At 49.9% G+C, this 26,909-nt stretch overlaps 3 protein-coding genes across 27 annotated transcripts in view; all 3 read left to right on the top strand.

The window, feature by feature from the left end:
- The first annotated feature begins 1,246 nt into the window (after positions 1-1,246).
- LOC142085104 (flavin-containing monooxygenase 1-like) lies at positions 1,247-8,044 on the top strand. 2 transcript variants are annotated; one of them, XM_075156705.1, is made up of 7 exons: positions 1,247-1,902; positions 2,390-2,552; positions 3,253-3,395; positions 3,724-3,923; positions 4,462-4,817; positions 5,853-5,925; positions 7,096-8,044. In XM_075156705.1, the coding sequence occupies exons 1-7, from the start codon at positions 1,777-1,779 to the stop codon at positions 7,436-7,438; spliced, it is 1,404 nt and encodes a 467-aa protein (XP_075012806.1). In that variant the 5' UTR covers positions 1,247-1,776; the 3' UTR covers positions 7,439-8,044. The 2 variants fall into 2 exon arrangements, with proteins under 2 accessions (XP_075012806.1, XP_075012805.1); XM_075156704.1 differs by lacking the exon at positions 1,247-1,902 and adding an exon at positions 2,117-2,305.
- A 1,791-nt stretch (positions 8,045-9,835) lies between these two features.
- On the top strand, positions 9,836-15,173 carry LOC142085103 (dimethylaniline monooxygenase [N-oxide-forming] 4-like). Its single transcript, XM_075156703.1, has 8 exons — positions 9,836-9,999; positions 10,304-10,492; positions 10,850-11,012; positions 11,407-11,552; positions 11,905-12,104; positions 12,285-12,637; positions 12,940-13,009; positions 14,326-15,173. The coding sequence occupies exons 1-8, from the start codon at positions 9,868-9,870 to the stop codon at positions 14,711-14,713; spliced, it is 1,641 nt and encodes a 546-aa protein (XP_075012804.1). The 5' UTR covers positions 9,836-9,867; the 3' UTR covers positions 14,714-15,173.
- A 500-nt stretch (positions 15,174-15,673) lies between these two features.
- The window catches only part of PRRC2C (proline rich coiled-coil 2C), a 76,673-nt gene continuing 65,437 nt past the window's right edge, over positions 15,674-26,909 (top strand). For 13 of the 24 annotated variants that reach the window (XM_075156685.1, XM_075156698.1, XM_075156690.1 and 10 more), the window contains exon 1: positions 15,732-15,881. The gene's annotated coding sequence lies outside the window, so the exon portion shown is untranslated. Of the gene's footprint in view, positions 15,882-26,909 lie in introns of all 24 variants that reach the window. The other 11 variants (XM_075156687.1, XM_075156693.1, XM_075156691.1 and 8 more) reach the window with 5 other exon arrangements.

The raw sequence follows: 26,909 nt of genomic DNA, 5'->3' as shown, positions 1-26,909 counted from the left end.
TACTCGATCCCCTTCAGGGATCATCAGCCAGGCCGGCCGGCTCACCCCGCACGACAGCAGAAGAGCCCAGCCACTCCTCCCACTGCAAACCTGGGTTGTGCAACCACCGTGGGAGTGGGGTGGCCGTGCCGGAGCCGGGGGAGCTGCCTGCCCTCCCCTGCCTCTGCCAAAGCGCCACGTCTCGCCTATAAATCGGGAGCAGGAAGGGCTCTCGGCGGCGAGACGGAGCACGGGCGGCCAAGGCTGGGAGGTAAGTGTCCCAGGGGGCTGCGAAGCCTTTCCACCCCTCCCTGCCCCACGCGAGCACCCCACAGCTTGAGACTTCTGAGGCTAGCTGCTATCAATACTGGCAGGGACAGTATGGAAAGTGTGGCAGCATCGGGGATGGGGTGGCCGAGGCAGTGTTTTCTGGATGTTATTTCTAGCTTCTCTGCAAAAGGATAAGGAATTAAATAGCATACGTAGCCGGGAGATGTTTGTGATATAAGTTAACTCCCACCATGCAAAAAAAAAAAAAAACAAAACCCAAAACAGTTAACAATGAGCAGCTTATGCTAGCGCTTTCTTCATTTAAAAAGGAAAAAGTCCACTTTTCATTCCAAACTTGGAAAGCAAAGTATTCATTAGGTGTTGCCTTTCTATTGAAAGTTGAAGCTGTTCATGGGGAATTCGGTGTTTTGTAGAAAAAAAAACAACTGTGTGCAACCCCATTTTTCTACTGAAATTTTTTTTCCTGGTGAATACACCATCCCCTGTGTGTGGTGGAAGCTGAAAGAACTTCTTGGGGCAGAAAAGCCAGTGCCACCCGGCTGTAGTGCCGTCCCGGTATGCTGGGTTAATAACCCAGCCCAGCAGGGTGTTCCCACTGGCGCTGGGGTTAAACCAGGGGTTGCAACAGCCCCCCCAGGGCACCTGTGTGGTGGTCCCCGCTCTGGCAATGTCCAGCTCAAGCCACGGCACCTGGCCATCATCCCTTGTTTCATTGCCCACCACTATCAGGAAGGGTTTGGGCCCACCATCCCCACTGCAGCCCTGGGAGCACCGTAGGGCTGGAGGTCGACCCGGGGACTGCTGCCCTTTGAGCCCTGGGGTTGAGCTGTTTGCAACCCTGCAACAGTCTGTCTGTCTGTCCAGCCCAGACCTCCCCAGCCGGGCGGCTTTGGGAGACAGATGCAAAAGCATCCCTAAAACCAAGGTGTGTTTCACCCACAGCCCCTCCGCCAGCCTTGGTGGCCATGTCAAAGTCAGCAGCGTCTTCCTCGGGGATGGGGGACAGGACCGCAGTCAGTGATGCAGAGGCTAAATAGTCCCGCTGCACGTTTTGCTTTCTTTTCTAAGAAAGGCAGGGGCAGATCTCCAAAGATAAAATACAAATATTCACAAGACTGATAAGGAGGGATAGTTTAAACACAACTTGTAAATAAAAATTGGCAGTGATTTGTGGCTTAACTACGTACTTTCAAAGCGAGTTGCCAGGTCAACTGCAGGGTTTTGAAAGCAGCCTGGCGAGCACGTTGTGAAAGTGGATGGATTTATTTAAAACAAAAAAAAAAAAAAAAGAGAGAGAAAATGAAGATTTAAAGTCATTTAATCTAACTTGTAAATTAAGAGCCCAGAATGCTGGTAAAGGGAATGAAGGTTTGGGGGTGGCATATAGAGAAATCCCCTATAGAGGGTACGCTGGCAGCTGCTCCCTGAGGGGGTGGTGACCACCTGCGGGGTTTCTCCCAGGTTAAGCCCCGTTCGCAGCCCGGGTGCCTGGCGGAGAGAGCAGGGATGAGAGTGGCGGTGGTGGGCGCGGGCGTCAGCGGGCTGACGGCCACCAAGGGCTGCCTGGAAGAGGGCCTGCAGCCCACCTGCTTCGAGCAGAGCCAGGACATCGGGGGGCTCTGGCGCTACACGGTGAGCTGGCGGCGCCCGTCCCCCCTTCCCGCGGGAGCTGCAGCTTTGCAGGCTGGGGAGCAGGTCAAGCTGAGCTCCAGTGGGTGGGGAAGGGGTGAGAGCTTGCTGGGTGCTGACCTCTCCCAGCTGCACTCCCCGAGACCACGGGAAGGGGAGCAGGGGGACTGTCCCCACCCCGGGGTACAGGGCTGATGCACCGCGGGTGCCATGCCAGGAGCATGTCGAGGCGGGCCGGCCAAGCCTCTACCCGTCGGTCATCAGCAACACCTCGAAGGAGATGTCAGCGTTCTCTGACTTCCCCTACCCCGAGGACTTCCCGGTGTTCCTGCCCAATGCCCAGCTCCTGGAGTACCTCCGGCACTATGCCAAGCGCTTCAGCCTCCGGGAGCACATCAAGTTTGGGGTGAGTGATGGGTGCCCCGGCGCTGCCCCGCTCCCCGTGCACGCCGGGTGCCAGCGGTGACTCCGCTTGGCTTCCACATTTCAGACCACCGTCGTCAGCGTCAGGAAACGTCCTGACTTTGCCACCACGGGCCAGTGGGACGTGGTCACGGAGGCAGACGGGAAGCAGACATCGGACATCTTTGATGCTGTTATGGTTTGCAGCGGCATTTTGTCCAAGCCATCCCTCCCCCTGCACTGTTTTCCCGGTACGGTACCCAGCTGCCTGCGGTTACCTGCTTCCAGGGGCTGGGGGGAGAAGTGTTAGCGGTTCCTCGGGGAAAATGCTTCCTTCCTTTTCTGGCTTCTGCTTTTCAAACCTCCTGGCACAAACAGCAATACATCCTCATGTTTCAGCAGCTTTGTCTTTGCAGGCACTGGTTGCTTCAGAGCAAACTTCCAAGGTAGGATGGTTTAGCCTTGGAGAAACTTTCTGCACGGTACGCAAGATGGGGCAAGGTCCTCTCAGGGAAGCTCCATCATCTTTGACAGGGCTGTATTCATCACTGCTGTGACGAATCTCCCCAGTTCTCAGCATAGAGAGGGTTGCCTTATCATCAGCGTTATCAAGTGCTTCTGAAGCCGCTCGTAGGACAGGAGAAGAGGTTTACTGGCTTTTCTGAACCTTTGCATCTCCGTCTCATAAAGGCTGAATCCTGAGACTGCACCAGCACAACTCTTGCACATAACTGTCTTCCACGTCCCACCCAGCACATGTGTCCCTGCTCACTGCCATGCAGGCATGTGTGAGACTCCGTTTTGGAGAGGAAGCACCAAGTCTGTGTGCGTGGGATGGAGGGCCACCGATTGCGTTTCCTTGCTCTTGCATCTGGATCTTTTCTACGCCAGTTCTCCCGACAAAATCCACAGTGCTCAAGTAATTAAAAGCTTTGTTTCTTTTTCCCCCAGGCATCGAGAGGTTTCAAGGCCAATACTTTCACAGCCGGCAGTACAAGCATCCTGACGTGTTTCAGGGGAAGCGCGTCCTCGTGGTTGGCATGGGCAATTCGGGAGTGGACATCGCGGTGGAGGCCAGCCGTGTAGCCGCAAAGGTACCACCGCCCAGTCACCCCAGGGGTGCAGGGAGGGTGATGCTGGGGGCAACAGCTCAGTTTGCCATCACCATAGGGAGAGTGAGCTGGGATCACCCCGCACGGTGTCAGTATTTCTGAACCTCTATTTCCTGGTCAAAAATCCACCCTGAAAGAAAGCCTTTGTTCTATTCTCTCCGGTTTCACCTCCATCTCCAGCTGCCAGGAGGTCTTAAAGATGCTGTTGCTGCTTTTTCATTGCGTAGCTGTCTGCACCGTGCCCCTTTACTTCATAAAGGCAAAGCAGCAAATTCATCACCCGAATCGTTGATTCTCCGCTCTCTCCCAGGTGACCGTTTGCACCAGCCGAGGTGCCTGGGTGCTCAGCCGCGTGTTTGACCACGGCTACCCATGGGACATGGTTTTCAACACTCGCCTTATGAGCTTGATCAGAAACAGCCTCCCCGGACCCCTTTCATGGGGGTTAATGAACTACAGGGCAAACCAGTGGTTCAAGCATGAAAACTATGGCCTTCAACCAGAGAAGAGGTACTTGGGGGCTCCCATCCCATGCGGTGTCACAGGGCAGGGCAGGGGGGACATCTCCAGCAACCAACATCAACCAATGCAGCAAACAGCACCCAGACTGGGGTGATCTCCAGCGGGGAGTTTGTAGTCCAGCAGGATAAGCTAAGCTGTAGCCCCCTTAGGTGGTGTGAGATGGAGCATGCTGGAAAAGCCCAGGAAGGACCAGAGTAGTTTTCCTCATGAGGCTCCCTGGAAAAAGAAGAAGAGGGAGGCTTAAAGCAGGGATCAGCTCTGAAAAGAGATGGTTTAAAGAGTAATTGAGTGAATGGAGGAAGAAGGCAGGAGATGTCCACGAGTCACTCAGACTGTGGGACAGGGTGACGTTGCTGCAGGGGTGAAACATGTCTGTGTTTGGAGAGGGGGGAGGCAGGGCTGTTTGCTCAGAGCAGATGACACCGGGAGATGGTGGGGCTGGGAGGGCCCAGGAGGAGGAGGAGCAGGGGCACCAGCAGGGCTTGTTCATGGTCTCCAACGCTCAGAGCCCTTCGGCTCTCTGCAGCTGCTTGGTGCGCGAGCCCGTGCTGAACGACGACCTTCCAAGTTACATCCTGACAGGGAGGATCACCATCAAGCCGGGCGTGAAGGAGTTCAAGGACAACTCGGTTATCTTCCACAACTGCCCTGAGGAGGAGCCCATCGATATTGTCGTCTTCTGCACGGGCTACGACGTCTCCTTCCCGTTCCTAGAAGAAGCAGTCGTCAAGGTGGAAAACAAGCATGCGTCCCTCTACAAATATGTGTTTCCAACCCACCTGCAGAGGCCCACCCTGGCCGTCCTTGGGCTGATCAAGCCGTTAGGAGCCATCATGCCCGTGACAGAGATGCAAGCACGCTGGGTGACCCGTGTCTTCAAAGGTAAGAGAGCTAACATGAGCTCTCCCATGTACCAAAACGCAGTTCAAACTGGACATGTCTTGTCCCCTCCATGCACCAAGAGGGATTTCAGTCCTTGGGGACTCCGAAGCTCACATCAAAGAGGACAAGGGAGCATTTATAGGGCTCAGACTTCTCAAGTTATTTCATTTCAGCTGAGCTACAGCAACGTGAGTGCATGATTGGTCCAAGGTACATGCAAGTTCATGACATCTATCTTAAATAACTCTTTTTTGCCCATTAAGCTGATGTTTTTAAACTAATGCTTTGTACCCTGCCTGCTGCAAGTTGAGAGCATGCACTCTGTTCCTTACTGTGTCTCAGCTGATGTGCAGTCCTGCACCTGAGCCTGCAAACCACCGTCTAAACTAGGTTGGTCAAGACAGTATTTTGTCTCTAAAATATTTTAGAAGTCAGAGCACAGAGATGGATATGTAAACCCAGATGCACAGATAAGAGTCGTTTTTAAGATACTGTGGTGGATCCATCCTGGCAGAATTCACTGCTCTTTAAGGGACAGGGTGGTTTGTCCACCATGACTACCAGAGGAGAAGAGTCCCACTGCCCCACAAGAGGAATTATTTGTAATTATTGGGGTGAGGAAAGAAACCCACTGGTGTTTTTTGTGGGTTTTTTTGATTGTTTTTGGTTTTTTCTTTATAGAAATAATAATAATAACCTCCCACTGGTGTGGAGGGCTGCATCAAGGCTCCTCCACAGAGCCAGGAGAACTCTGGGGTTTCTGGGATGGTGCTCTCTGGGGCTTGCACGGCCCATCTCACCCCACATCATCTGCCTGTGCCCCGATGGTACAGTCCTGTAAGAGCAGGAAAAGTGCAGGTGAATTCGTACCACCATGGAGGGCTGGTCTCTGGCAAATCGCCACTGCCAAGCTAAATCCAGCGACGAGGCTTTCCTGCCTTCCCAGGGAAGGGCTTCCCACATTTTGCATGGCTGAATGAGTTCCCAAGCTCCCCCAGGAGTTAAATTCTGCAGGACACTCTCCTCTTTTTCTAGGCTTGTGTCGGTTGCCGCCTCAGTCTGTCATGGAGAAGGAAGTAAACGAGAAGAAGAAAAACCAGGTGCAAAGGTAAGCCAGTCCCCGGAGCCCCGAAGGCTTTTTGGTGGATTGAAGAGCCCCTGGAGTTTGGGGGGCGGGAACACAGCTCACACTCTGCGCCTGCTCCCTGCACATATAGCGGGGGCGAGGGGGGGATGCCCAAATCCAGCCACCCCCTTATTTGTTTGCCCTGAGCCAACATAGCCTTTGATTTGACGCTGATATTTTGCCTGTTGATGATGGGAAGAAATTAATTCAGGGTAGTCGAGACTAGAGCTTGCTTGGGAGTTGGGGAGGTGTGCCACGGTCCCCAGAGGCTGAGAGATAAAAAGGCAGAGAAATTAATGGTAATAAATGCAAAGTAATTCAGCAAGGGGAAAAAAAGCCAACCCGAGGTGTACGTACAGATTGTCTCACCTCTCAGCACGGGGATCTGAATCACTGTGAATAGATGTCCCAGCACATCGGCACATAGTTCACGGGCAGGCAAAAGGTCAAATCAGAGGCTAAGAATTATTAGGAAATGAATGAGAGAAACCCAGGAAACTAGGCGATGTATTAATCCATGGTTCATCTAGATTGCTGTAGTAGAAAAGGTACAGAGGGCTGAAATACAGAACTGCACAGAACAATTGCTGTGTAATACAAGGCTAAACAGCCGAAGATGGGACACGAAGTGGTGAATTCTGCAGGGAAGGTGAACTGGAAGCAATTCTTCAATTCACCACATATTTTTGCAATACTCAGTGGAAATGAATGTGAGGGAAACTAAAGGGTACTGCCCTTCTCATGTTGCACGTGACTCCTCTGCAGAGAGCAAAGGGAAACTAGTTTAAAAAAAAAAAAAAAACAACAACAAACAAAACTGGTTTGACAAAGTCTTTTAGAAAAGGTCCACCAAAGTGAAAAGAGGGGGTCCAGGTACAACTTGTGGGTGATGGAGTGAAGGGCCAACTGACGCACGTGAGAAAGGTGTGTACCAGAGCCAGCACCACTTTACACGTGCTGCGTCACGGGCAGGACTCGGGACCGGACAAACCCTGGTTCCCACTGCACGTACACCCAGTCCTTTCCTAAGAGCAACCCAGTTGCATTCGGATGTAGTAACAACACGGATGCAGAGCATCTGACCTCCCGTTCCTCTCAGCCCTGCTGACACCAATCCTTTTTCCACCTCTTTTTCTTCTCCAATTCATTAAGGTTCGGTCTGTCCTTTGACGAAGTCCTCAAAACCGATTGCCTTGTCTACACGGACAAGCTCGCCTCCTTCATCGGCGCCAAGCCCAGCGTGCTGGGGCTGCTCTGCAGAGACCCCCGGCTGGCCCTCACCGTTTTCTTCGGCCCCTGCACCCCCTACCAGTACCGGCTGGGGGGCCCCGGGCGCTGGCAGGGGGCACGCCAGGCCATCCTCACCCAGTGGGACCGGACCCTGAAGCCCACAAGAACACGAGTCCCTGCCAGCTCCTCCAGCCCCTGCCCTTCTCTCCTGACTGTGGTGGGGTTTCTCCTGCTCCTGGTTGCCCTGGTTTTTAGTTTCCAGTAGATTTTAGAGCTTGTTTAGGTTTTTTCTTGTCCTTGGGGGTGTTACCTCAGGTCAGACAGTTCCACAGAGTGCTACAGGACAGGGGGAAAGGGATTTCAGCAGATCACAACAAATTTAAAACCTTAACCAGCAGCACAAACCTCTTTCTGCTCCAGCTCACCCCCATGCAGGCCTGATTAGCTGGGGATGGCAGCCTCCCCCACCATTTATTGCCCCACTGTTGCTTTCTTGCCGTGAGCAGAGCATGGCTGTGTGGTGTGGCCGTGCCTGGACCACGCTGGCCAGGATGCAGCAAGGACAAGACCAGCAAAAATGGTTTTGGGTGTTGCAGATGGGAAGGAGCACAGGTGCCCAGCCCTGCCCCGGATCACCCGGGAGCACTTAGTCCAGCGAGGGATTATCTGGGCTGGATATGCAGGTCAGGCTGTCCCTTCTTCCAACCTTAAACCCTATGACCCGAAAATCCCAGTTTGGGTTGAATTGGTGCATCTTTCCAGCGAAAGGGCCCTGGCTGCGGTGGTTTGTCACCCCTGAGACCGGGGCTGGTACCCTGCGGGGCTGAGCGCTCCCGGCTCCGCTTCCCTGCGCTCCCCACCACCGGACAATCCTGGGTTTTGTGCATGGAGAGATTTTCAATCAATAAAATCTCATCAGCTGTGGCAGGAGCGTGCTGCAGGCTGCCGCCTCGTCGTCTCCCTGTGCGCACGGGAAGAGCCGGGGGGTCCCGTGCCTGGGCTGGGGCCGTGCCAGCGGGTGCCACGGGCAACCCACAAGCCTGGGGCTGCAAGGGCTTTCATTGACCACCAAAAATTAGGCTGCACTGTGCATCGTGTCCCGCATCCACGCCGTCCGCTGGCGTGCGGGCAAAGGGAACGTGTTTTGCTGATTTCCCGGGGATGCCAAGCGAGCGCCTGCCCAGCGCAGGCAGCGCATGGTGGGGGCAGATCAGGACAACCCCAAGCTGCTGCTGGGGCTGGGGCAGCGACGAGCTGCAGCGTGGGAGTCCTTGCAAGCACAGCCCGCTTGGGCCAGCACCACCGTGGGGAGGTTGAGAAATTTCTGCCAGCGCATTTAAGCACAGCAGAGCGGGGGAGTGCGGGTGTAAAGGTCGGTGGTGCAAGAGCCGCAGTGAGCTGCCCGGACTTCAGCCTTTCCTTTAAATCTGCGGCTACAGAAACTCGAAGCCGAAGCCTGAGCAGCAAAGGCACAGCACTGCCCCGCAAGGTTTGCTCCTCGCTTCTCTCCGGCTGGGTTTTGCAGGCTTTAAAAGCGGGCAGCCAGCACTCCGGGGTTTTGGCGTTCGCCGCCAGCTTCGCCTCGCTGCTGTGGGGGGAGAGGGGGAGTTGCGGGGACCCTCCGGAGCAAAGCTGTCTGTGGGCAGTGCTGGAAAAGAGGGGTGACTTTAGCACCCCGGGCATGTCGCTACCTTTTCCCAAAGCCAAGGGAGGCTCTGGAAACGGGGGGCGGGTGAGTGTTGGTATGTCCTGCCCTGTTCCTGCAGATCAAGGAGTGGCTCGGGCTGCGCTTTTGGATGCTGAGGGGTTTTTTTTTGCACCTCCCTCATTTTCCCTGGCTTTCTGCAGTTTCCTCCAGTTCCTGTTTACATTAACTTACTTTTTGACACAAAACGGGTAGAAAAAAAGTTATAAATGAGTCTTTCTTCAGTTTCTGCAGTAGGAGTGTTTGTTATCTAATCGAAGTTCATGTGGGTTCATTTTTTTTCTAGTTTGTTTGCTTTCCAGTCAAGCTCGGTGCAGCTCAGTTTACACACCCTGAGCTTTGGGTTCCTCCCATTTATTCCCTGCATTTCCTGGGTTTCTTACCTTTTGTATATTCTGTAATCCCAGCCGCACTTTCACGGTGCTGCCTAACTTCTGAATCGCTGCGCCGTGCTCCTGCTCAGTCAGGCATCACTTTTTATTTTTAAAAACCCTTTTTGTTTTTGAGAGAATGCCCTTTAATGGGAAATTAAAAAGGAAAGCGTGAAAACGAGCCAGCTTAGCTGAAATTGTTTCTTGAAAATGTTTCAGGAGGATCACTTTGTGCAGGCAGAAGCAGATAGCTGCGAGCCCCTTCCCCTTCTTCGCATGCCCTGGTTTGGACCAGGAAAGGGAATAAACAGAAGCAGCAGCACAGCGAGGTTTAGAAGTGCCTCCTTTTCCCCCGCCGGCAGGAGAGGAATCTCTGGGCGCTCAGTGCGGGCTTAGCACAGCGGGAAGGGTAATGAACAGCATCCATCCGTCACGCTCGAGTCAGGAGCTGGGGATGGCTTTCTCCAAGGACAGTTTTCCTCCGGGGACACCTGCAGCCAGAGAAGACCAGGGGTGTTTTGCTGGGGATTGAAAGAAGGGACTGGTGTTTCTGCTAATCCCTGGGCTATTTTATTTCCAGTTGCTCGCACACCGGCCCGTTGCCTGCTGCAGGACAGCATGGTGCGGCGCGTGGCCGTTATCGGGGCCGGGGTCGGTGGGTTGGCCTCCATCAAGTGCTGCCTGGATGAGGGGCTGGAGCCCACCTGCTTCGAGAGGAGCGAGGACATCGGGGGGCTCTGGCGCTACACGGTCAGTGGGCTCTGCCTTCACGGGGAGGATTGTCCCTGGATTTGTCCCCTCCCTCGGATGCCCTTTGCCTGCAGCAAAGACGAAAGGGTGGCCATGCCCTCGGGGACCATCCCTGTCCCACGCTCGGGACTCTCCCTGACTCCAAGGTGGAGAAGGACATGGAGGGAGCAGAAGCCATGGTCATCAGGTGCTAGTCCTGGTTTATTCCTTGTACCCGAATACAAGGAGGAAAAATACGCAAATACTTTGGGGGGAGCAAGTCCTTCCCCGCACACATGCAAACAGCACTGCTGGCTTCACACAGGACTCCATGGATGGCGGGAGGGTCAGCGTGTACCGCTCGGTCATCACCAACACCTCCAAGGAGATGTCCTGCTTCAGCGACTTCCCCTGCCCGGAGGATTTTCCCAGTTTCCTACCCCACGGCCTCCTCCTGGAGTACTTTCGGATGTATGCCCGGCACTTTGACCTCCTGCGGCACATACGCTTCAAGGTGAGTGGGGAGCCCAGACGCCGTGGGGAGAAGAGCCATCAGTGGCTGCAGATACCAGGGCATCGCCCAGGCGGGACGGGACAATGTCGGGTGCGATCCCATGAGGACCACCTGCTTTTTGCACCCTGAACGCAGCCTTTTTGGCTCCATGGCTGCTCGAACATGGGCTGCCTGGTGCATCCCCCCCCAACGCCATCACCAGGGGAAAGGTGCAGGGTAGGATTTAACAGCTTCAGAGGTGACATGCAGCTCCCCGGGGACCCAGCCCGCCCCCAGCAGCCCCAGCCCTTCGCAGGCAGGTCCTCTCCGAAACACGGTGCAGTCCCTGACTGCTGTTTTGTTGGGCTTTGGTGCAAGACGACAGCTCTCAGCGTGAGGAAGCGCCCAGATTTCGCCACCTCGGGCCAGTGGGAGGTGGTCACCGAGACCGACGGCATCCGGGAATCGCATGTCTTCGATGCCGTCATGGTTTGCACTGGCCATTACCAGGAGCCCTACTTACCATTGGCTTCTTTCCCAGGTAAGCCCTGCCTCAGGAGTGGGGTGGGCTGGGGCTGCCCCCCGGGTTTCACCCAGCACCCATGGGTCCCTTGGCTGCATTTTCCTCTGCGAGCCTGCCTGCTCCACGAAGCCCCCATGCTGGGGCAGGCAGGACCCTCACCCTGTGGGAATGGTGGGGAGCATTCCCGGGAATGGGAAAACACCTCGTAAAGATGCAGCCAGGCTCTTGCATGAGAATTTGCAAAGCAGCACCAAGGCGAGGAGGTGCAGGAGGGTGGCATCACCCAGGGAGCCAAGACCTCCACAGGCTTCTCAGCTGCAAGCAGAGGTGGGAGGTGGAGGGTCAGGGGCTGCAGAGGGTCCAGGCACAAGGCTGGGGCAAGCAAATGTAGTAGGAGATGCTCCCTGCCTAGGTATCGACACTCGCTTCAAAGGCCGGTACCTCCACAGCCAGGAATACAAAGACATGGAGGCTTTCCGGGGAAAGCGGATCCTCGTGGTCGGAATTGGCAACACCGGTGGGGACCTCTCCGTGGAGCTGAGCCACGTAGCTGCGAAGGTACAGCTCCGCAGCGGTGCCAAGCCCAGCCAGGGACCATGAGAGCCGGTGTCTTGGGGTATGCGCAGGAAGCTTTGCCCACCGGCTTTCTCAATAAATAGCACTTCAAATTGAGGGCAATTGAAGAAGCTCTGCAATTCTTGGAGAGTTTGGGCCACCTGAGGAGTGGCCATTCAGTAGCTATGGGAACTTTGCAGAAGCCACCACGAGCTGTTCGGTTCATCCGGACGCTGCCTCTTTCCTTCAGGATAACCCTCTCGGCTCCTAAGTGCAGGAGATGGGATTTGCCATTCAGGGCAAAACCGACAACGAGATGTCTGGGCAGGAGGCTGAGACCTGCCTTCTCCCCCAGGTGTTCCTCAGCGCCAGGAGCAGCACATGGGTGTTCAGCCGGGTCTCGGACCACGGCTTCCCCTTCGACATGGTCAACACCACCCGCTTCAACCACTTTCTCGACTGGTTTCTCCCATCAGCCCTCACGAAGAGGATGAGGTTTCAGAAGTTCAATTCATGGTTTAACCACGCGAACTATGGCTTGGCTTCCACCAAAAGGTGTTTTTTTCTGACTATTTTGTTGGTTGGTTAGGGGGTTTTAATGGCGTGAAATGCTCAATTTTTAATTTCAGGGGATATTTGTGGAGTAGCAAACCATTGGAGCGGAACTCTGGCCACAAAAAATGTTTCGGGTCCCTCCCAGATGCTAACATTGCTGTCCTCTTTTCCACCTGCAAGCTCCAACTTTAAGATAATTATCAACGAAGAGCTGCCGTTTTGTCTCCTGTCTGGGACCGTTGTGTTGAAGCCAAATGTGAAGGAGTTCACCGAAACCTCTGCTGTTTTTGAAGACGGGACAACTGAAGAAAACATCGACGTGGTGCTCTTTGCCACAGGCTACATCTTCACGTTTCCCTTCCTTGAAGAGTCGGTTCGCAGCCTCTTCGACGATAACCGTTCCCTCTATAAACGCATCTTCCCTCCCCAGCTGGAAAAGCCGACGCTGGCCATCATCGGTTTAGTCCAGCTGACCGGCTCTGTGATGGTGGGAGCAGAAATGCAGGCTCGCTGGGTGACAGGGATCTTTGCAGGTGAGAGATGGGGTGCAGGGATGGGGGGATCTGCTGGGGTGGGAAGTTTGGGGCAGCCTGACCTGCTGTACACAGAGCCTAGGGCATATTTCTCCTGCCACAGTGCCCATGGTGGCCATGGGCATTAGTAGCACTGTAGCCTCTGCCCCCTAACTGCATTTCCACATCCCTGCTGCTCCACGCACGCTGCCATAACCAGCAAGCATGAATGCTCTTGGTAAAGGGGCTGGGAGCATGGGAAGGGGATGAACTTTTCAGCTTAAGGTGCTGCTGGAGGTCTCTGGTTTCTCTGTTCTTCTCAGGCTGGAACAAGCTCCCTCCCGCTAGCAAGATGATGGCCGATGTTTTGAAGAAGAAGCCACCGGTCAAAAGGTGCGCGATGCTCCCGCGCTGAGGGTGCAACGGGCGCTGTGTGCGTGCCAGGGTAACCTCAGGGAAAGGAGGCCCCTATGGTGGTCGTGTGAGGGACCCTCCCAGGACACCCAACTCTTCTTGGATTCATTTATTCCCTCACCACCCGTAGCAAGGTGGGGAAATGTTGTGGCTCCTTCACAAACAACGGGCCAAGACACCAAGGGCAAGGGTGCTCTGGAGCAGCTTACAGCAAGACCCAGGACCTGCAGGTCCCTTCCGCCAGGCCTTCAAGCTCTGCCCTCATTCCCAGCATGTCAAGATGGAGGTTTGGTTTCCTCCAGACTAAGGGTGCCATCTCGTGGCTTCTCCCTCCCAAATCCAGGCAGCGCAGAGCACTGGGGTCAGGGCCAAGCCCCATCCAGAAACCCCACTGGAGCCAAGCAATGCGGATGGCGGGCATTTTTGTGGCAGTTTTTGACGGATCAAGGCTTGAACCCATCCGTCGTGTACGTGGGAGCTGAAGTCCTGCCTTGTTGGCACTGGGATTTTACAGGAGGTCGAGATGTGACCTCAAGGCTGTGGGATGGGTGATGGTGCTTCCTTGCAGCAGCTTTTGGGAGCAAGGAGGGGACCTTGGGCCAGGCGGGGTGCAGGCTGGGTTAGGTCTTCCAGCGAGGCAGAGCTGGCTCATAGGACACTGATGAAAATCTGGGACAAAACAGAGCTATGGGGATTGTCACCAGGAATCCCAGCTATTGCCGACACGATGCTGTTACACTGGAACACGGGAGTCTGAGGTGAAACGGAGCTAAACTCGAGGTTGGCCCAAATTTGCTGAAGCAAATTAAGCACACGTCCTCCCTCTTGCGAGGGAGATGAGGCCTCGAGCAGAAATATCCTGGAGATCCCTCCCAGCATGGGAAGCTTTCTGCATCTCCCAGTTTTTCCCAGTCCCCTTGGCAGTCTTACCTGTGAATGTCTACTCTACCTCTCAAAATCGGCCAAATCCACACCTCTGAACCTCGAGGAAGGACATAGTGTGGGTATTTGTGGCATTACAATGATGGCAGTATTATGCTAGAACCGTTTTTGAGGCCACAACCAGGTTGCAGAGACAAAACAAGCTTCTGCCTATTCCCTGCCCCAGGGTAACTGCTGGGGACCAACCCCACAGAGGCTCTTTCGGTGCCTTTAGGTTTATTTGGGGCTGAGGGAGCTCGGCCCTGGAGATCGGGGCTTGGCCGATGTCTGAGTCCAGAGCTTTTGCTTTCCGTGGAGCTGGGAGCCGAGATGGGATGACTATTTGATTTTGTCTCTTTTATGTCCCATTGAAGGAATCCATCCGAGAGGGAGAACTTGAAGATAAGTTTTATCAGCTACACCGATGAAATTGCTTCGTGTGCTGGCGTAAAGCCCAGCGTGCTGAGGCTGCTCCTGACGGACCCCCGGCTGGCCCTGGCCATCTTCTTCGGCCCCTGCACTCCCTACCAGTACCGACTGGTGGGACGGGGGAAGTGGAGCGGGGCCAGAGACGCCATCCTGACTCAGTGGCAGCGGACGCTGAAGCCCTTGAGAACTCGGGTGGTGGATGACTCCTCCGATGGCTCCTCCGGCTGGCGCTGGATGTGCCTCCTGGCCCTGCCGGTGGCTCTCACAGCAGGTTTCCTCCTTTCTAAATACCCCCGGCCGGGCTGGAGCCCCTGGGCAGGTCCCCAGCTGTAGAAGAAACCTGGTGAGACCAGGTCCCGGACCAGCTGGGGACGGAGCGAAGCTGTGCCGCTGCCGGGTGCTGTCAGCGGGGCTGGAGCTGGCCCAGCGCCGGCAGGAGCCCGGACCCGGGCGCTGTCTGGTGTCCGGCCTCCTCCTGCCGGTGTTTCACACCCACCAAAGGCCGTACGGAGCGTTTACCCCAAACCTGCCCCAATCCGTGCTCGTGTTGCACCAGCACCGGGCTGGCCAGAGGGCTTTTGGGAAGAGCCATTTTGGGACGGGCTGGTGTGCACGGGGCCAGCCTTCCTCCCACCCTGCTCGCCCAGAGCTTCCTCCGTAAAATTTCAGCAAGACCCACACCACCCTGAGATTTTTCTGAAACACTAACTGTAGAGATCTTTGTAGTTGCCTGGTAACTTTTGGGACATGAAATAGGGAGCCACAAATAAAACTCACGTATTTGGTCTTCCTTGATGGTTTTATTAACGGTTTATTATTAGTGAGGGGGTCAAGTGGACCCACTACCCCGAGTTGTGGCAGAGGGTCCTCCCCCTCCCCCCCATCGTAAGAAATAATATATACAGTGACAAATCCAGATGGGCGAGCGTCCCCCCCCGTTGCCCGAGCAGCCTCAGGCTTGCAGGGAACCCTGAAGCCCACGGGGAGAAGGCAGAGCCTCCCCACGCACCCGCGGGTGCCTTCGTCTGGGGATTTTGCTGCAAACCCAGTGGACGGGCGCTGCGCACTTGCACTCGGGCTGCAGCCCCTTCCCTCCGGGAGAGCGTGTCCCCAGCCGTCCCCCCCACGACAGAGCGCCCGCTTGGCGGCAGCGCGCGCAGGCCGCTGCCGGTCCCCACGCGTGGGGCCGGGGTGGAGGGGGCGGCCCCGCCCGCCACCCAGCGCCGCCAGGGGGCGCACCGGGCGCCGCGCGCCCGCCCGATTGCGGCACTGCGTGGCCACGTGAGCGGCGGCGCGGGGGCGGAGCCGGAGAGCGGGTGCGCGCGCGCGCGCGGCGCGGTGAGGTCAGACGTCGTTGGCGCCGGCTTGGCCGCCCGCCATCTTGGCCCCTGTGTGGAAGCGGCTGAGGCGCGGTGTCGCGGCGCCGGGAGCGGCAGCGGCCTCGCCGAGTCCGGGAGCCCCCGGGGAGGCCGGAGCGCCGGCCCGCCGCGCTGCGCGCCAGGTAAGCGGCGGTGCACTCCGCTTCCCGCAGCGCCCCGCGGGCCTGCGGCGCGGACCGGCGCCGGGAGGAGCGGGCGAGCGGCCTGCGCCGCATGGCCCCGGGCGGGGGCGGCTTCCGCCCGGCCTGGCGGCGGCGAGCCCGTGGTCGGCGGGGAAGGGGGTGCCCCCGGGGGCCGGCACCCCGCTGCCCGCCGCGGCCGGGCGGAGGGAGGCGGCGCGGCGCTGGGCCCGCGGCGGGCGGGCAGGCCGGGCTGCCCCGCGCCGCTGGGCCGCGCCGCGCCGCACCGCACCGCACCGCACCGCATCGCCTCGCCGCCTGGGGCCGGCCGCGCCCCGCGCTGGGCACAGCGCCGGGCCTCGCCCCGCGGCGGCGGGAGGGGGCTGCTGCGGTGGGGGCGGCTGAGGGCCGCTCTTGGGGGTGTGCTGCTTTCTTCTCCCGCCCTCTCCCTCTGTCCCCCGTCCCCCCCCCCCCCCCCTTCTTTTTTAACGGCTCCAGGTCTCTCTCTCGCGAGGGAGATTACTGGAGAAACGTGCCGTCCCCTTCGCGCCTTTGCGCTCACTTTGTGGTTGTGATTCTATCTCCAGAAACGCGGGGGGGGGTGGGGTGGCTTTTCTTACGGGATGCTGGAGGAACATGCTGGGCACGGTGCATTAGTTTTCTAACTATGAAATATTCATCCGCAGTTCTTGAGATGTACAGTAAAAGGCTGTTCCTGGGTTATTTGATGTAGGACTGAGTGAAGCACCGTTCAGGAAGGTATTGTTTCTGCTCCTAGGGACAAGATTTGTGGGGGTGGGGTGAGCAGAGTCAGGGGTGTTCATATTGATAGCGCTTAAAAGATGGTGTGAGCATGGTTAGATGACACGGCTAAAATTCAAGCAGCCAGTCTGCAGTGGGCATAACGGGAGCCATCACCTAGGGATGCAGGAGTTGAAAATCTTGAGGCTAAAGATGGCCCAGATAGTTTCTGGTTCAGGCCCTCTTTATGGGGAAGGGGAGCATGTATGAAAGCGTGGTGCTGGGCATTGAATGGAATATTTTTCTATTTCTTTCCTTTTTGTGTTTCACGCATGTGTTTTGTAAGCTTGTTCCTTTGTGAAAGGTCTTGAACTCTGTATCATTGAGGAAGGACCGTTTTTCCTTGTCGCTCTTTGATTACTGGGGTCAGATGGGTACATTGCTAGAAGCTAGCATTATTTCCAACAGAAGGAACAGGAGTCTAATTTTTAATAGCTTTGTTTCTTCTTGTTGTGGTTTAACCCTAGCCAGCAACTCAGCCCCACACAGCCGCTGGCTCGCTCCCCCCCCCGGTGGGATGAGGGAGAGAATCGGAAGGGTAAAAGTGAGAAAACTTGTGGGTTGAGATAAAGACAGTTTAATAGGGAAAGCAAAAGCCATGCACAGAAGCAAAGCAAAACAAGAAATTCCTTCACTACTTCCCATCGGCAGGCAGGTGTTCAGCCATCTCCGGGAAAGCAGGGCTCCATCATGCGTAACGGTTGCTTGGGAAGACAAATGCCATCACTCTGAACTCCACCCCATTCCTCCTCCTTCCCGCAGCTTTATGTGCTGAGCATGACGTCATATGGTATGGAATATCCCTTTGGTCAGTTGGGGTCAGTTGTCCCAGCTGTGTCCCCTCCCAGCTGCTTGTGCACCCCCAGCCTCCTCGCTGGTGGGGTGGGCTGAGGAGCAGAAGAGGCCTTGACTCTGTGTAAGCACTGCTCAGCAATAACGAAAACATCCCTGTGTTATCAACACTGTTTTCAGCACAAATCCAAAACATAGCCCCATACTAGCTACTGTGAAGAAAATTAACTCTATCCCAGCCAAAACCAGCACTTTTCTGCAGTGAGGCATCAGGCCTGCCTGTTGTCTAGTCTTAAGAGCTCTGCTCAGACAAGGAACTGCTTTTGAAGGGGGGAGGAAACAGGACATGATCTCATTTGTCCATCAGTGAGAAACAAAAGGATTACCATTTAAAACTGAGTGCCAGGAGCTGAATGGCTGTCAATTTTCTTTGAATTACATAGTCTAGAGAATTTTTCTTCGAAGTTAATTTTGGGGTGTTTTAGTGCAACTCTGCTACAGTCTCTGTGGGACTAAGGAATCTCAAAGTTTGGGGAGTTCTTTGAACTTGGTGAATTTTCAGTGAAAAGGCAATTTGTCCCTCAGAATATTGTGTTCAGTGAGTGAGGAGTATGACCGCTTTGGTGGAGATGTGTGCTTAACAGGTGGCTGTTTAAACTGAAGTGAGAACTGGCTTAGGCCAGTGCTTGTGTGTGGAGACTAGGATTGTGGCATTTGAGTGTCTCTGTCACCTAGAACTCTGCCTTAGTGTATATGTGTTTCTTGCATAAAGTGTATTGCTTTGGTAAATAATAGCTTGTAAAATATGTATAAATCAATACATAATCATTTCTGTGAGTTTTGCTAAAAGAAATATTCTGTCTCTTTGCAGTTTAGTAGCAATTTATAATTTCTTTAGTCTCATTTAGACTTCATAATAGGAACCCTAGCTTTTTGTAGAGCAACCTGTAAAAATAGTTACCTCAATCTACAGCTTTAATTTGGTTGCTGGAGTCCTTGTTCAATGGTACAGATTTACGGTATACACCTTCTGTAGGTCCTGTTTCCCCATATCCTGAAGTCTACTAGGGAAAGTGAAACAGGCCACAGAGCAAGGAAAAGATCATACAGTTCAGAAGGGAGCTCTGGTGTAGGTTTTGTTCTGCCTGAATGAATGCTGTATGTCAATAAAGAGAAGGAATGTAAGTCAAAGCAGTGGGTATGTTGTATGGGGTTGCCTTCAGCCAGGTGTCCTGGGTTACTGAAAGTGCAAGCCCTTTATTCCAGAATATTTTCCAGGCTAACTAATGGGAGTCGTGAAAGTGGAGAGAGGGTGGAAAATGTAGTCTACCATGTAAGTATAGTGTGGATAACAGGCTTGGATGTAGAGATAGAAAGAAAAAGGTAGCTCTTGCAGAAGGATTAAACCCTTTCATAGTGTACTCTTGCAGAGGAATAAAACCTTGTGTAGTGTATTGGAGATGTGAACAAAGAAAAAATACTCCTCTTCGATCCTTCTGTTGAAGGAAGAGTGGGACATCTTCAGAGACCGTATATAGTAATGGAGGGTTTGAGGGGGGAAAAAAAAACACCTCCGCCCTGAAAATGCACCACCTTTCCACTAGTTGGGGATGGATGTTGGGCTTGTAATGACGGGACTGCCAGTGGTGTTTTACTGGTAGAACCAGTTGTTCATCTTCTGTAGCAAATTTTTTCTTCGCTCAGCTTTATGCCCTCATTTTTTTTCGGTTCTGGGTTTCATAAAAACCCCATGGAATCTCATGGGTGAAAGCAGGTGTAAAAATAAAAGCTGAGATTTGTGTGAGGAGGTGGGAGGAAATAATACTGTTGGTGAAACAAAAACGGAGTGGACAGAAGTCTTAAAAAATGCATAAAGAGCAGAGGAAGATGAAGTCCTAATAAAAATCAGATGAAGACAGCTTTTATGTCTATGAAGAACAGGCTAACAGAAATAGACTGTTTTTATTACAAATACCTCAACCATTACATAACATTCTAGCTAAATGCTAACGAACTAGTCTGTTACAGATTGCAAACACGTATTAAAGGGAGAAGCTGTGTATCGTTCACATTTTTCATGTTTTTATGTATCTGACACTGTTTTGATTAACGGTAAAATTATAGTGCAGGATCAACATTATATATCTTCAATCCAAAGTATGATGGTGATAAATTTAAACTGATAATGTATTTGAAAATAACGTGGGCTACGCTTTCAGGGGCTTACAACATCAGAGACAGGAATTACAGCACTTTACATTCAGGTACATGAAATGCACAAGTAGTGCCTGAAGAACTGTGGCATCATCCGGTGCTGGGTGACTGAGAGAAGAGGGGTCCATTAAATATTTCTCTAAATCAATGTGCAGCTGACTCCTAAGTGAAATGGCAGCTTTACTCAGTTTTTAGTTAGTTGGGATGTAAGATGCAGCTGCTCATTCTCAGAGGTACCAAATGGTTTCTTATAGTAAAACCAGCAATGGCTAGGTTGCCCATCTTTTGCCGCACTGCTTGCTTAAGCTAGCAAATCAAACTTTCTCTGCTTAGAAAAAGCAAATCTTTTCAGGCTGTTCTCATTAAATCATATAAACAGCTAAGCCTGTTTTAAAATTAATATTTTGTAAGCATGTGACCTTAATATTCCTAGATTTTAGTGTTTGTAAATTTTAACTTGTACTTTAAAATTATGACTGTAGACTTAAATTGTATTTGCAGGATAATAGTTTAAGTTATTCTTGGCAAAAGAAACATTATTTAACTGATTTGAATCTTCAACTAAGGTGGGAGTGCAGGAACATCCTCATTTTGTTTGAGAAGCCAATGATTGTCTCCCAATTTAAGATTTCATATGCTTTAGGACTTAATATATTTCTTCTATTTCAAAGTAACCATATATTCCACTGAAGGACCTCACTGTCTTCAGGTCAGTGCATTGATGCTTTCATTTTGCAAAAAATAAATTATTGTCTTTACAGAGCTTGTTTTATAATAGTGTTTAGGGCAGTCTGTGCTTCCTGTACAAGTGTATCTAGGTGTATATATAGGTGCACAGCATAAGTGTTCTAGTAAGGAGGAACAATAACATCTTCTCTTGCCAATGTGTATAAATAGTCTGTTGGAAAGGATGCATTCTAGTAAGAAAAACTTGCCTTTGGCTTGTGATATAACTACTGGTTAATTTGCTGGAGTCATCTTGGTTAGGGAATGTTTTTCATGCCACAGATCAAGCTATCAGCATGGACAGAGCTTTGTAGTATGCATTTAGCTTTGGATAAAGAAAAGTTTCTTGGTAAGTATTTTGATAATATATTGAGCCTTCTTAAATATTTACCTAGTGCATCTTGAAAGCAGAGTTTCAAGGGACACATGGGATTTTTTTTTTCTAAGCAGAATAAACAACCAAGAGCAACTGAAGATGTTAAACTTCATCTGTAGTCATTTGGCAGATGTGAGTTAACTTCCATGGAAAATGGGTTCTGTAATGCTGAAGGGCAGATACATAAAGCTGGGTATGCTGATAAGGCTTTTCTAATTTAGCTCCTCATCTTTTTTTTCCTTTTCTTTTTTTAACAAAACATGAGTGAATCCAGTCTAAAGCAGAGGGCTGAAGTTGACCCTTACTGTAATTAACTAGTGTTGTCCAGAACTGTTGTCAGTGTGGTTTTTGCAGCTGCATCCCTTACATGCTGAGCATTCTTTCAGTGAAGAAGGAGATGGTCTCTGCTCCAGGAGACTAGCAAGTCACAGGGAAAAACATGTAACCAGAGATCCAGAGGATAACAGGCAGCAGGTAGAAGAGACTGTTTGTGAGCAGGTATCAGCTCTCTCCAAGCTGGACCAGACCAAGGAGCAAATTCTACCACCTTTGTATGCACAGGAGTGAAGGTTTTTTTATTGATGCTGTCAATGGTGTATTATAAGCTGGTACATTTGGCAACCCTAGCTCTCACTATCACAGTGGTTGTATCTTTAATAGCCTTAAAAGCAAATATCCTGTAACATCTCTTAATGTTTCCTCCTTAACAGAGGAGAAATTATGATTATTTTTGATGTACATGAATCAGGTTAGGAATATGATAAGAGTTACAGGCAACACAGAATTTGGGTATTGAGCAAGGTGGGAAGTTTTGAAGGTCGTGACAAGTAGCTTAAGTTATTACTTAACTGATTAGAGTAACTGGTTTTGAACAGTTTTTTTATCATGCTAAGGTTGTACAGAACTCTGTATAAAATTGTTTATTCTGTAGATTCCTCCTGTTGATGACTGTGCTTCCATCTTCGGGTTGGACCCTTCAATAACAAAAGTATCTTTAGAAGGTGAACAGAAAAAAGTTGGAAAAAATAGCTAAAGAAAAGGGAATTCATTTTGGCACATCTGTTCACGAACAGAAGAGCTTGCCTGAACATTATTTCAAAGCAACATCTAACTGCTGATTTCTGAAGTCAAACACCTTAGATGTAACTATTTGTTACTTAAGGACTGATCTATGAATAGGAGCTTTGGAAAAACAAGTTTTGTATAAAAGCTTTTACTTAATTGCAGCTGAGGTCAGGGATACTTCAAAAGTGCAGAAAGGTATGATGTAGAGAGAAATCCATTGCTCGAAGTGAGTTGTGGTTCCTTGGGAAGAACACTGAAACTAAGTGTCACTTCCTCTGTCAAGAAATGTTAATTGTTACAGTGGGGCTCGGAAATTGTGGTAAAGGAGCAGGAAATGGAAGTCTTGAAAAAGATTTTTCAAGTTATTCAAGCAAGGAATGACTTTACATTTGTCTCTTCTGTCCTGCCCTCTTCCACTGTCCAATTCAACATGGGCTGGGTGGGGAGGGCTGGAAATATGCCACCACTTCAAATGGCATTGTTTCAGAGTTTGTAATAAAGTGCAAGGGCTTTTGCAGTAAGAGTATTATAACGAAAGGGAAAAACGAAACAGTGGAGAGATGGGTAATTTTACATGGCTGCAACTTCTGCTGCTCATGTGTCAGGAATTGGTCTATTTTCATGTACCTATTGATTATCTTTCATCAACTTCCTAAAAGGAAGTGTTTTGCACCAAACACTGTGACTGACTTAAGGAGTCAACGCTTGTTCAGCTCAGCTGTTGTTTCTGGTAACTTATCCCAGACAGCCGCCTGCAGAGGAACAGATCCTGAGCACTGTTCAGCCTGCCTCTGGAATCAGATCTGCTGAAGTGCAGCCGGAAGGGAACCGCAGCTCACTGCTACTCTGCATGTTTAGGAATAATCCAGCAGTATGTGGAGACTTCTTGCTCATACCTTTTTTGCTGTAGGATGCAAGTAATTCTGTTTCCTTTATTCTTGCAAATGGATCCTCAAACCCACCATTATCACCAGTTCCGATTATTCTTTCCGTGCAATTAGATCTAAATGTAGCAAGTGCAGAGAAGTGCTGACCATTTGAATATTTTCAGCGCGCTCATTTGAACAGAATGGGAACATCTGTATATCATTAGTTGTGTAGCTTCTTTTGCAGCCCCACTGTGGACTTCCCTTTTGCTCCCCTGTTCTCAGCCTGACAGAGCAACCGCTTCTCAGGATGCCACTAAGGAGGAGACTCCCCATGTCGCTTTCTGTGTGTGTGGAGACAGTGGGTATGCTGGTATTTTTGCCTTTCCAGGCTTCTGCCCGATGGTGTGATACAGTTGAGCAAGAAACAAAGTGGTACTTGTGATGGCATGCTAAGTGCATTTATAATTTTTTTAAGGGACTGTTTGTGATCTTAAACATTAACAGATGCCTTTACAGAGAGCGGCTGTAGTCAGGATAAACTGAACTAAATTAGTTTGTAAGAAGCCTAGTGAATAGTTGTAACTTTTTCAGTTACAGTTCAATTTCAGAATTCTAATGGGTTAGACAGGTCGCATTAGTTTTCTCTATTCATAGAAAAGCGCTGCCTACCAACCTACTATTTGAACACTGTATTTTGATAGCAGGTACGTGGCTTGTTTCTGCAAGAATTTGCCTTAATGTATTCCCTTATCTTTTTCTCAAATAGGCAGCAATTCAGTTTTGAGAGCTTTGAAGTTTTCTCATTCTTCTAATAATGGAAATTTCTGTAATAAATGCTTTTGTAAATCTTTAAAATAAAAATCTCGTTTGGCATCTGCAAGTTGAAAAGCTAATTGGGTGAAAGCACTTGCATTGTTCTGTTCCCAGAAGTAATGAGAACACATCTCATTATGATGCTCTCTTTAATTGTATAGAAACTGTTCTTTTTTTTTTTTTCTGGTCCTGGCTTCCTTCCAACACTTCAAAACTCCTGCCACAATTAAAAATTTGCAGTTTTAAAAAGTTTCTTAACCAACTGCATGAAACTGGAAAATCAAAAATCTGTCTTGCAAAAAATTTGCTCTAATGCTTAGTGATGAAGAAGTAAAGACTTGTAAAGAAATTGTCAGGCTAAGAAGGAATAAAATAGCCTGCCTTAAGAGTGAGCTGCAAAGAAGTTTTGAATCTTACATTTTCAGGAATTAATACATTTTTATTTAAAATGTATTTGGTAATCTTGCAGAACATCAAAATTATTCTAATTTATGTTTGAAGATTATCAGAACATGGCAAGAATAGTTGTGTTAGTGCATTAGCTTTATGGTGTGCTAGTTCTGACTTAGGTGTGGCATGCACTGACAGTCTCTTTACTGGAATATCTTGAAAAATCCTTTCTGGCAAAGCAGCTCTTTAAATGTACTTTGATAACTTGAAAATGGGCTGGTACTTGAAGGAATGCTTCTAATAGTACAGTTGTTAGTAGTTATTAATCTTTGTCATTTTTACTTGAGCTGTGATGGTGGTATTGAGTTTTTCCCACTAGTCTGGTTTATGTAGAACAAATGAGTAAAGGAGCTAGATGCTTGTAATACCCATGAAGGCTGTAGTATATTTTATGTGGTCACTATAGCCCACTGGTGAAATTTTAGTCTAGTAACTGTGTTCTTCTCATATAATATAGATTGCAGTCTTTTCAGGCTCTGGAAGCGTTTTATTCATGTATCAGTAAGAAACAAGATTCGTTTTACATAGCTGCTTTGTTGTGCCTCAACCTAAACTGGGAATTGCTCTGAAAAGAATTGAAAGCTCATTCCACCAGCCTGTGGGTCATTACTATTTGAGTTTGCCAGCAGACATAGAGAGAACTATTTCTTTAAGCATGAGTCCACGTTTACTTCAGTCATCAGTGGGAAGCTATCTGGGACAAATGCAACCTTCCAAAACTGTGACTGTAAGGACAGAAGCAAGATATGCTGGATTAGTGTTGAGGCGGTTGTGTTTATACCAAGACCATTCTGGTCCGTTCCAGTAGAGGTGAACGCTGAACCCAATGTGCATTTAGTCTAGTGGCACGTACGGGATTTCTGATTCTCATAATTTTATGTGACACATGCAACTATGGTGTACAACTTCAGCCTTTAAGTCCATTCTCTTTATTAGTTGGTTGTATGCAAATTCCATCAGTATATTAGTCTAAAGATCTATCCCTCATGTTGCAAAGAAGTTTGGAAAAAATGACCAAAGTAAATTTTCTAATCTCAGAAGCCAAATTAAAATCACTTCTGTCTAGATCTTTTAAGCCAGTCAACTTTTTTTCTTTGGCTACACAGAAGAGTAGAGACCTCAGGCTGAGTTTGGACATTGTGTATTTCACTTCTTGAAGGTACTTGAATGCTACAGTAAGTATGGGAGAGGATTTCTGTAGGAGTATCGTGTGCCTAAAGGTCTTGCTGCTGGAGATAGCAGATTTTCAGTTCAGAATTGTGATGTAAATATTCTAAGCAGAATGGTTTTTAGGGAGCTTGTGTATTTAATTGAGTATAAGCTGTATAGTTAGCCTGGAATTTACTCAAATGTACTTTAGGTGTTCAGGGGAGAGTATGCATGGCTTTGCATGAGTGGTGGAACATGGAGGTGCAGTGATAAGTCTAATGATGTTCAAGACTGGGAAGTTGTAGGCAATAGCAGAGGCTTTTTTGTTAAAACTCTCTTATGATACCTGTACCCTTTTTCATTGTCTAACTTCTGGTAATTCGAATAATTAAATTCTACTACTGTTTTCTTCTGAAATTCTGGAAATAGTGTTTAATGTGACAAGCAAGAGGGGGGAGCTTTGGAGCTTTATCATGTGTATTTAGGTTGAAGATACAAAATACATTGAAGGGAGTTTCTTGATTTGACCTTGTTTGATACTTTGATATTTGATACTTTTAAAAATTGATTTCTATTTTAATTGTAAACTTATCTTTAAAATACAAAGCTGTTGTCTTTCCTTTACAGAGGATGTAAATTTACTAGAAAACTGATTAGAAAGAGTGAAAACTTTAATGTAAAGACATAGGAGCAGTACTCTGAGGAAGTGTTTTTCCCTGCTGGGAAGAAGGGCAGGGGTTGGTTGTTGGTTGGTCCTGAACTCCCTTTAAGTCACCTGTTCATCTGCTGCTGGTTAGTAGGTGTCTGCACTCCAGACCTCATTCACTGCCTGTTGCTGGGGAGCATCTGTTGCTTTCTTAGGTCTCCTTTTCTGTGGTGATGTGCTGCCTCCTTACAAATTTTGTTTGTTGTCTGGGAAGCCCCAATGAGTCTATTTTGTATCTTAGTAGCTACAAAGTAAAAGTTAAATATGTTGCTGGCTCTTGGTGAGCTTCTGAATGGTAACAGTGAAACTACCCATAAAAAGTTACTAGCCACTCTGCTCATTTGAGTCATAGCATGTGAACTTCAGCTCAAATCATACCCTGTAGGAACTTAACTCCCATTGACTGTAGCAGGAGGTAGATGCCTAAATAGATTGGAAGCACTGTGGATGTAGTCTAAAATTTAAACTGAAAGGTGGTGCCAGTGCTTTGTCCTTCCAGATTTTTTCCTTGGAAAAGAGATTTTTTTTTTTTTCTTCCCCATTTGAACCACTTTACTATATTCATTCAGCTTGATATGATAAGGATTTAAAGACCTGCATTGGATTTTATCACAGCCAGAAGAATTCTGTGCAGGGCTTTGGAGAGAACCTTTCTTTTAGTTTCAAGAGAATTTCTTTACTTCAGTAAAACACAAGAAAGTGTTTTAAAAAAGTTAGGTAGTCATTGTTTGGTCATCTTTTAGTACCTATCAACCTCTAAAACCTGCTATCTTTGTACATCTCAAAAACATGGCTTTTTGTTCTTTGATAACTTGTAATATGCCTTCTATAGCCAGTCTTATACTATTTATTTTAAATGTTTCATTGATAGCACTTTGTACATTTTAGATTTAATCTCGTCTAGTGATAAAACTGGGTTTATGTCTGAAATGTGGAAGAATCTACAGCCAGAAGAGTACTTAAAAGTGTAATTGTAAAGCTAAAGTAGACAGAGGTGTTGCGTCTTCTGCATGTACAATAGTTGAGAACTGAGGCGCTTGCTAATTTCAGCATTTTGTTCATAAGAATAT

The sequence above is a fragment of the Calonectris borealis genome, chromosome 8 (assembly GCF_964195595.1).
Source record: "Calonectris borealis chromosome 8, bCalBor7.hap1.2, whole genome shotgun sequence".
Lineage (NCBI taxonomy): Eukaryota > Metazoa > Chordata > Aves > Procellariiformes > Procellariidae > Calonectris > Calonectris borealis.
This window is presented reverse-complemented; position numbering and strand designations above follow the sequence as displayed.

Excerpts from the sequence above, each read along its gene's own strand:
- LOC142085104 (XM_075156705.1), top strand. The coding sequence starts at position 1,777 with ATGAGAGTGGCGGTGGTGGGCGCGGGCGTCAGCGGGCTGACGGCCACC. Across the intron at positions 3,924-4,461 it reads GGCCTTCAACCAGAGAAGAG|CTGCTTGGTGCGCGAGCCCG; the intron begins GTACTTGGGGGC and ends GGCTCTCTGCAG. Across the intron at positions 4,818-5,852 it reads GGTGACCCGTGTCTTCAAAG|GCTTGTGTCGGTTGCCGCCT; the intron begins GTAAGAGAGCTA and ends CTCTTTTTCTAG.
- LOC142085103 (XM_075156703.1), top strand. The coding sequence starts at position 9,868 with ATGGTGCGGCGCGTGGCCGTTATCGGGGCCGGGGTCGGTGGGTTGGCC. Across the intron at positions 12,638-12,939 it reads GGTGACAGGGATCTTTGCAG|GCTGGAACAAGCTCCCTCCC; the intron begins GTGAGAGATGGG and ends TGTTCTTCTCAG. Across the intron at positions 13,010-14,325 it reads AAGAAGCCACCGGTCAAAAG|GAATCCATCCGAGAGGGAGA; the intron begins GTGCGCGATGCT and ends GTCCCATTGAAG.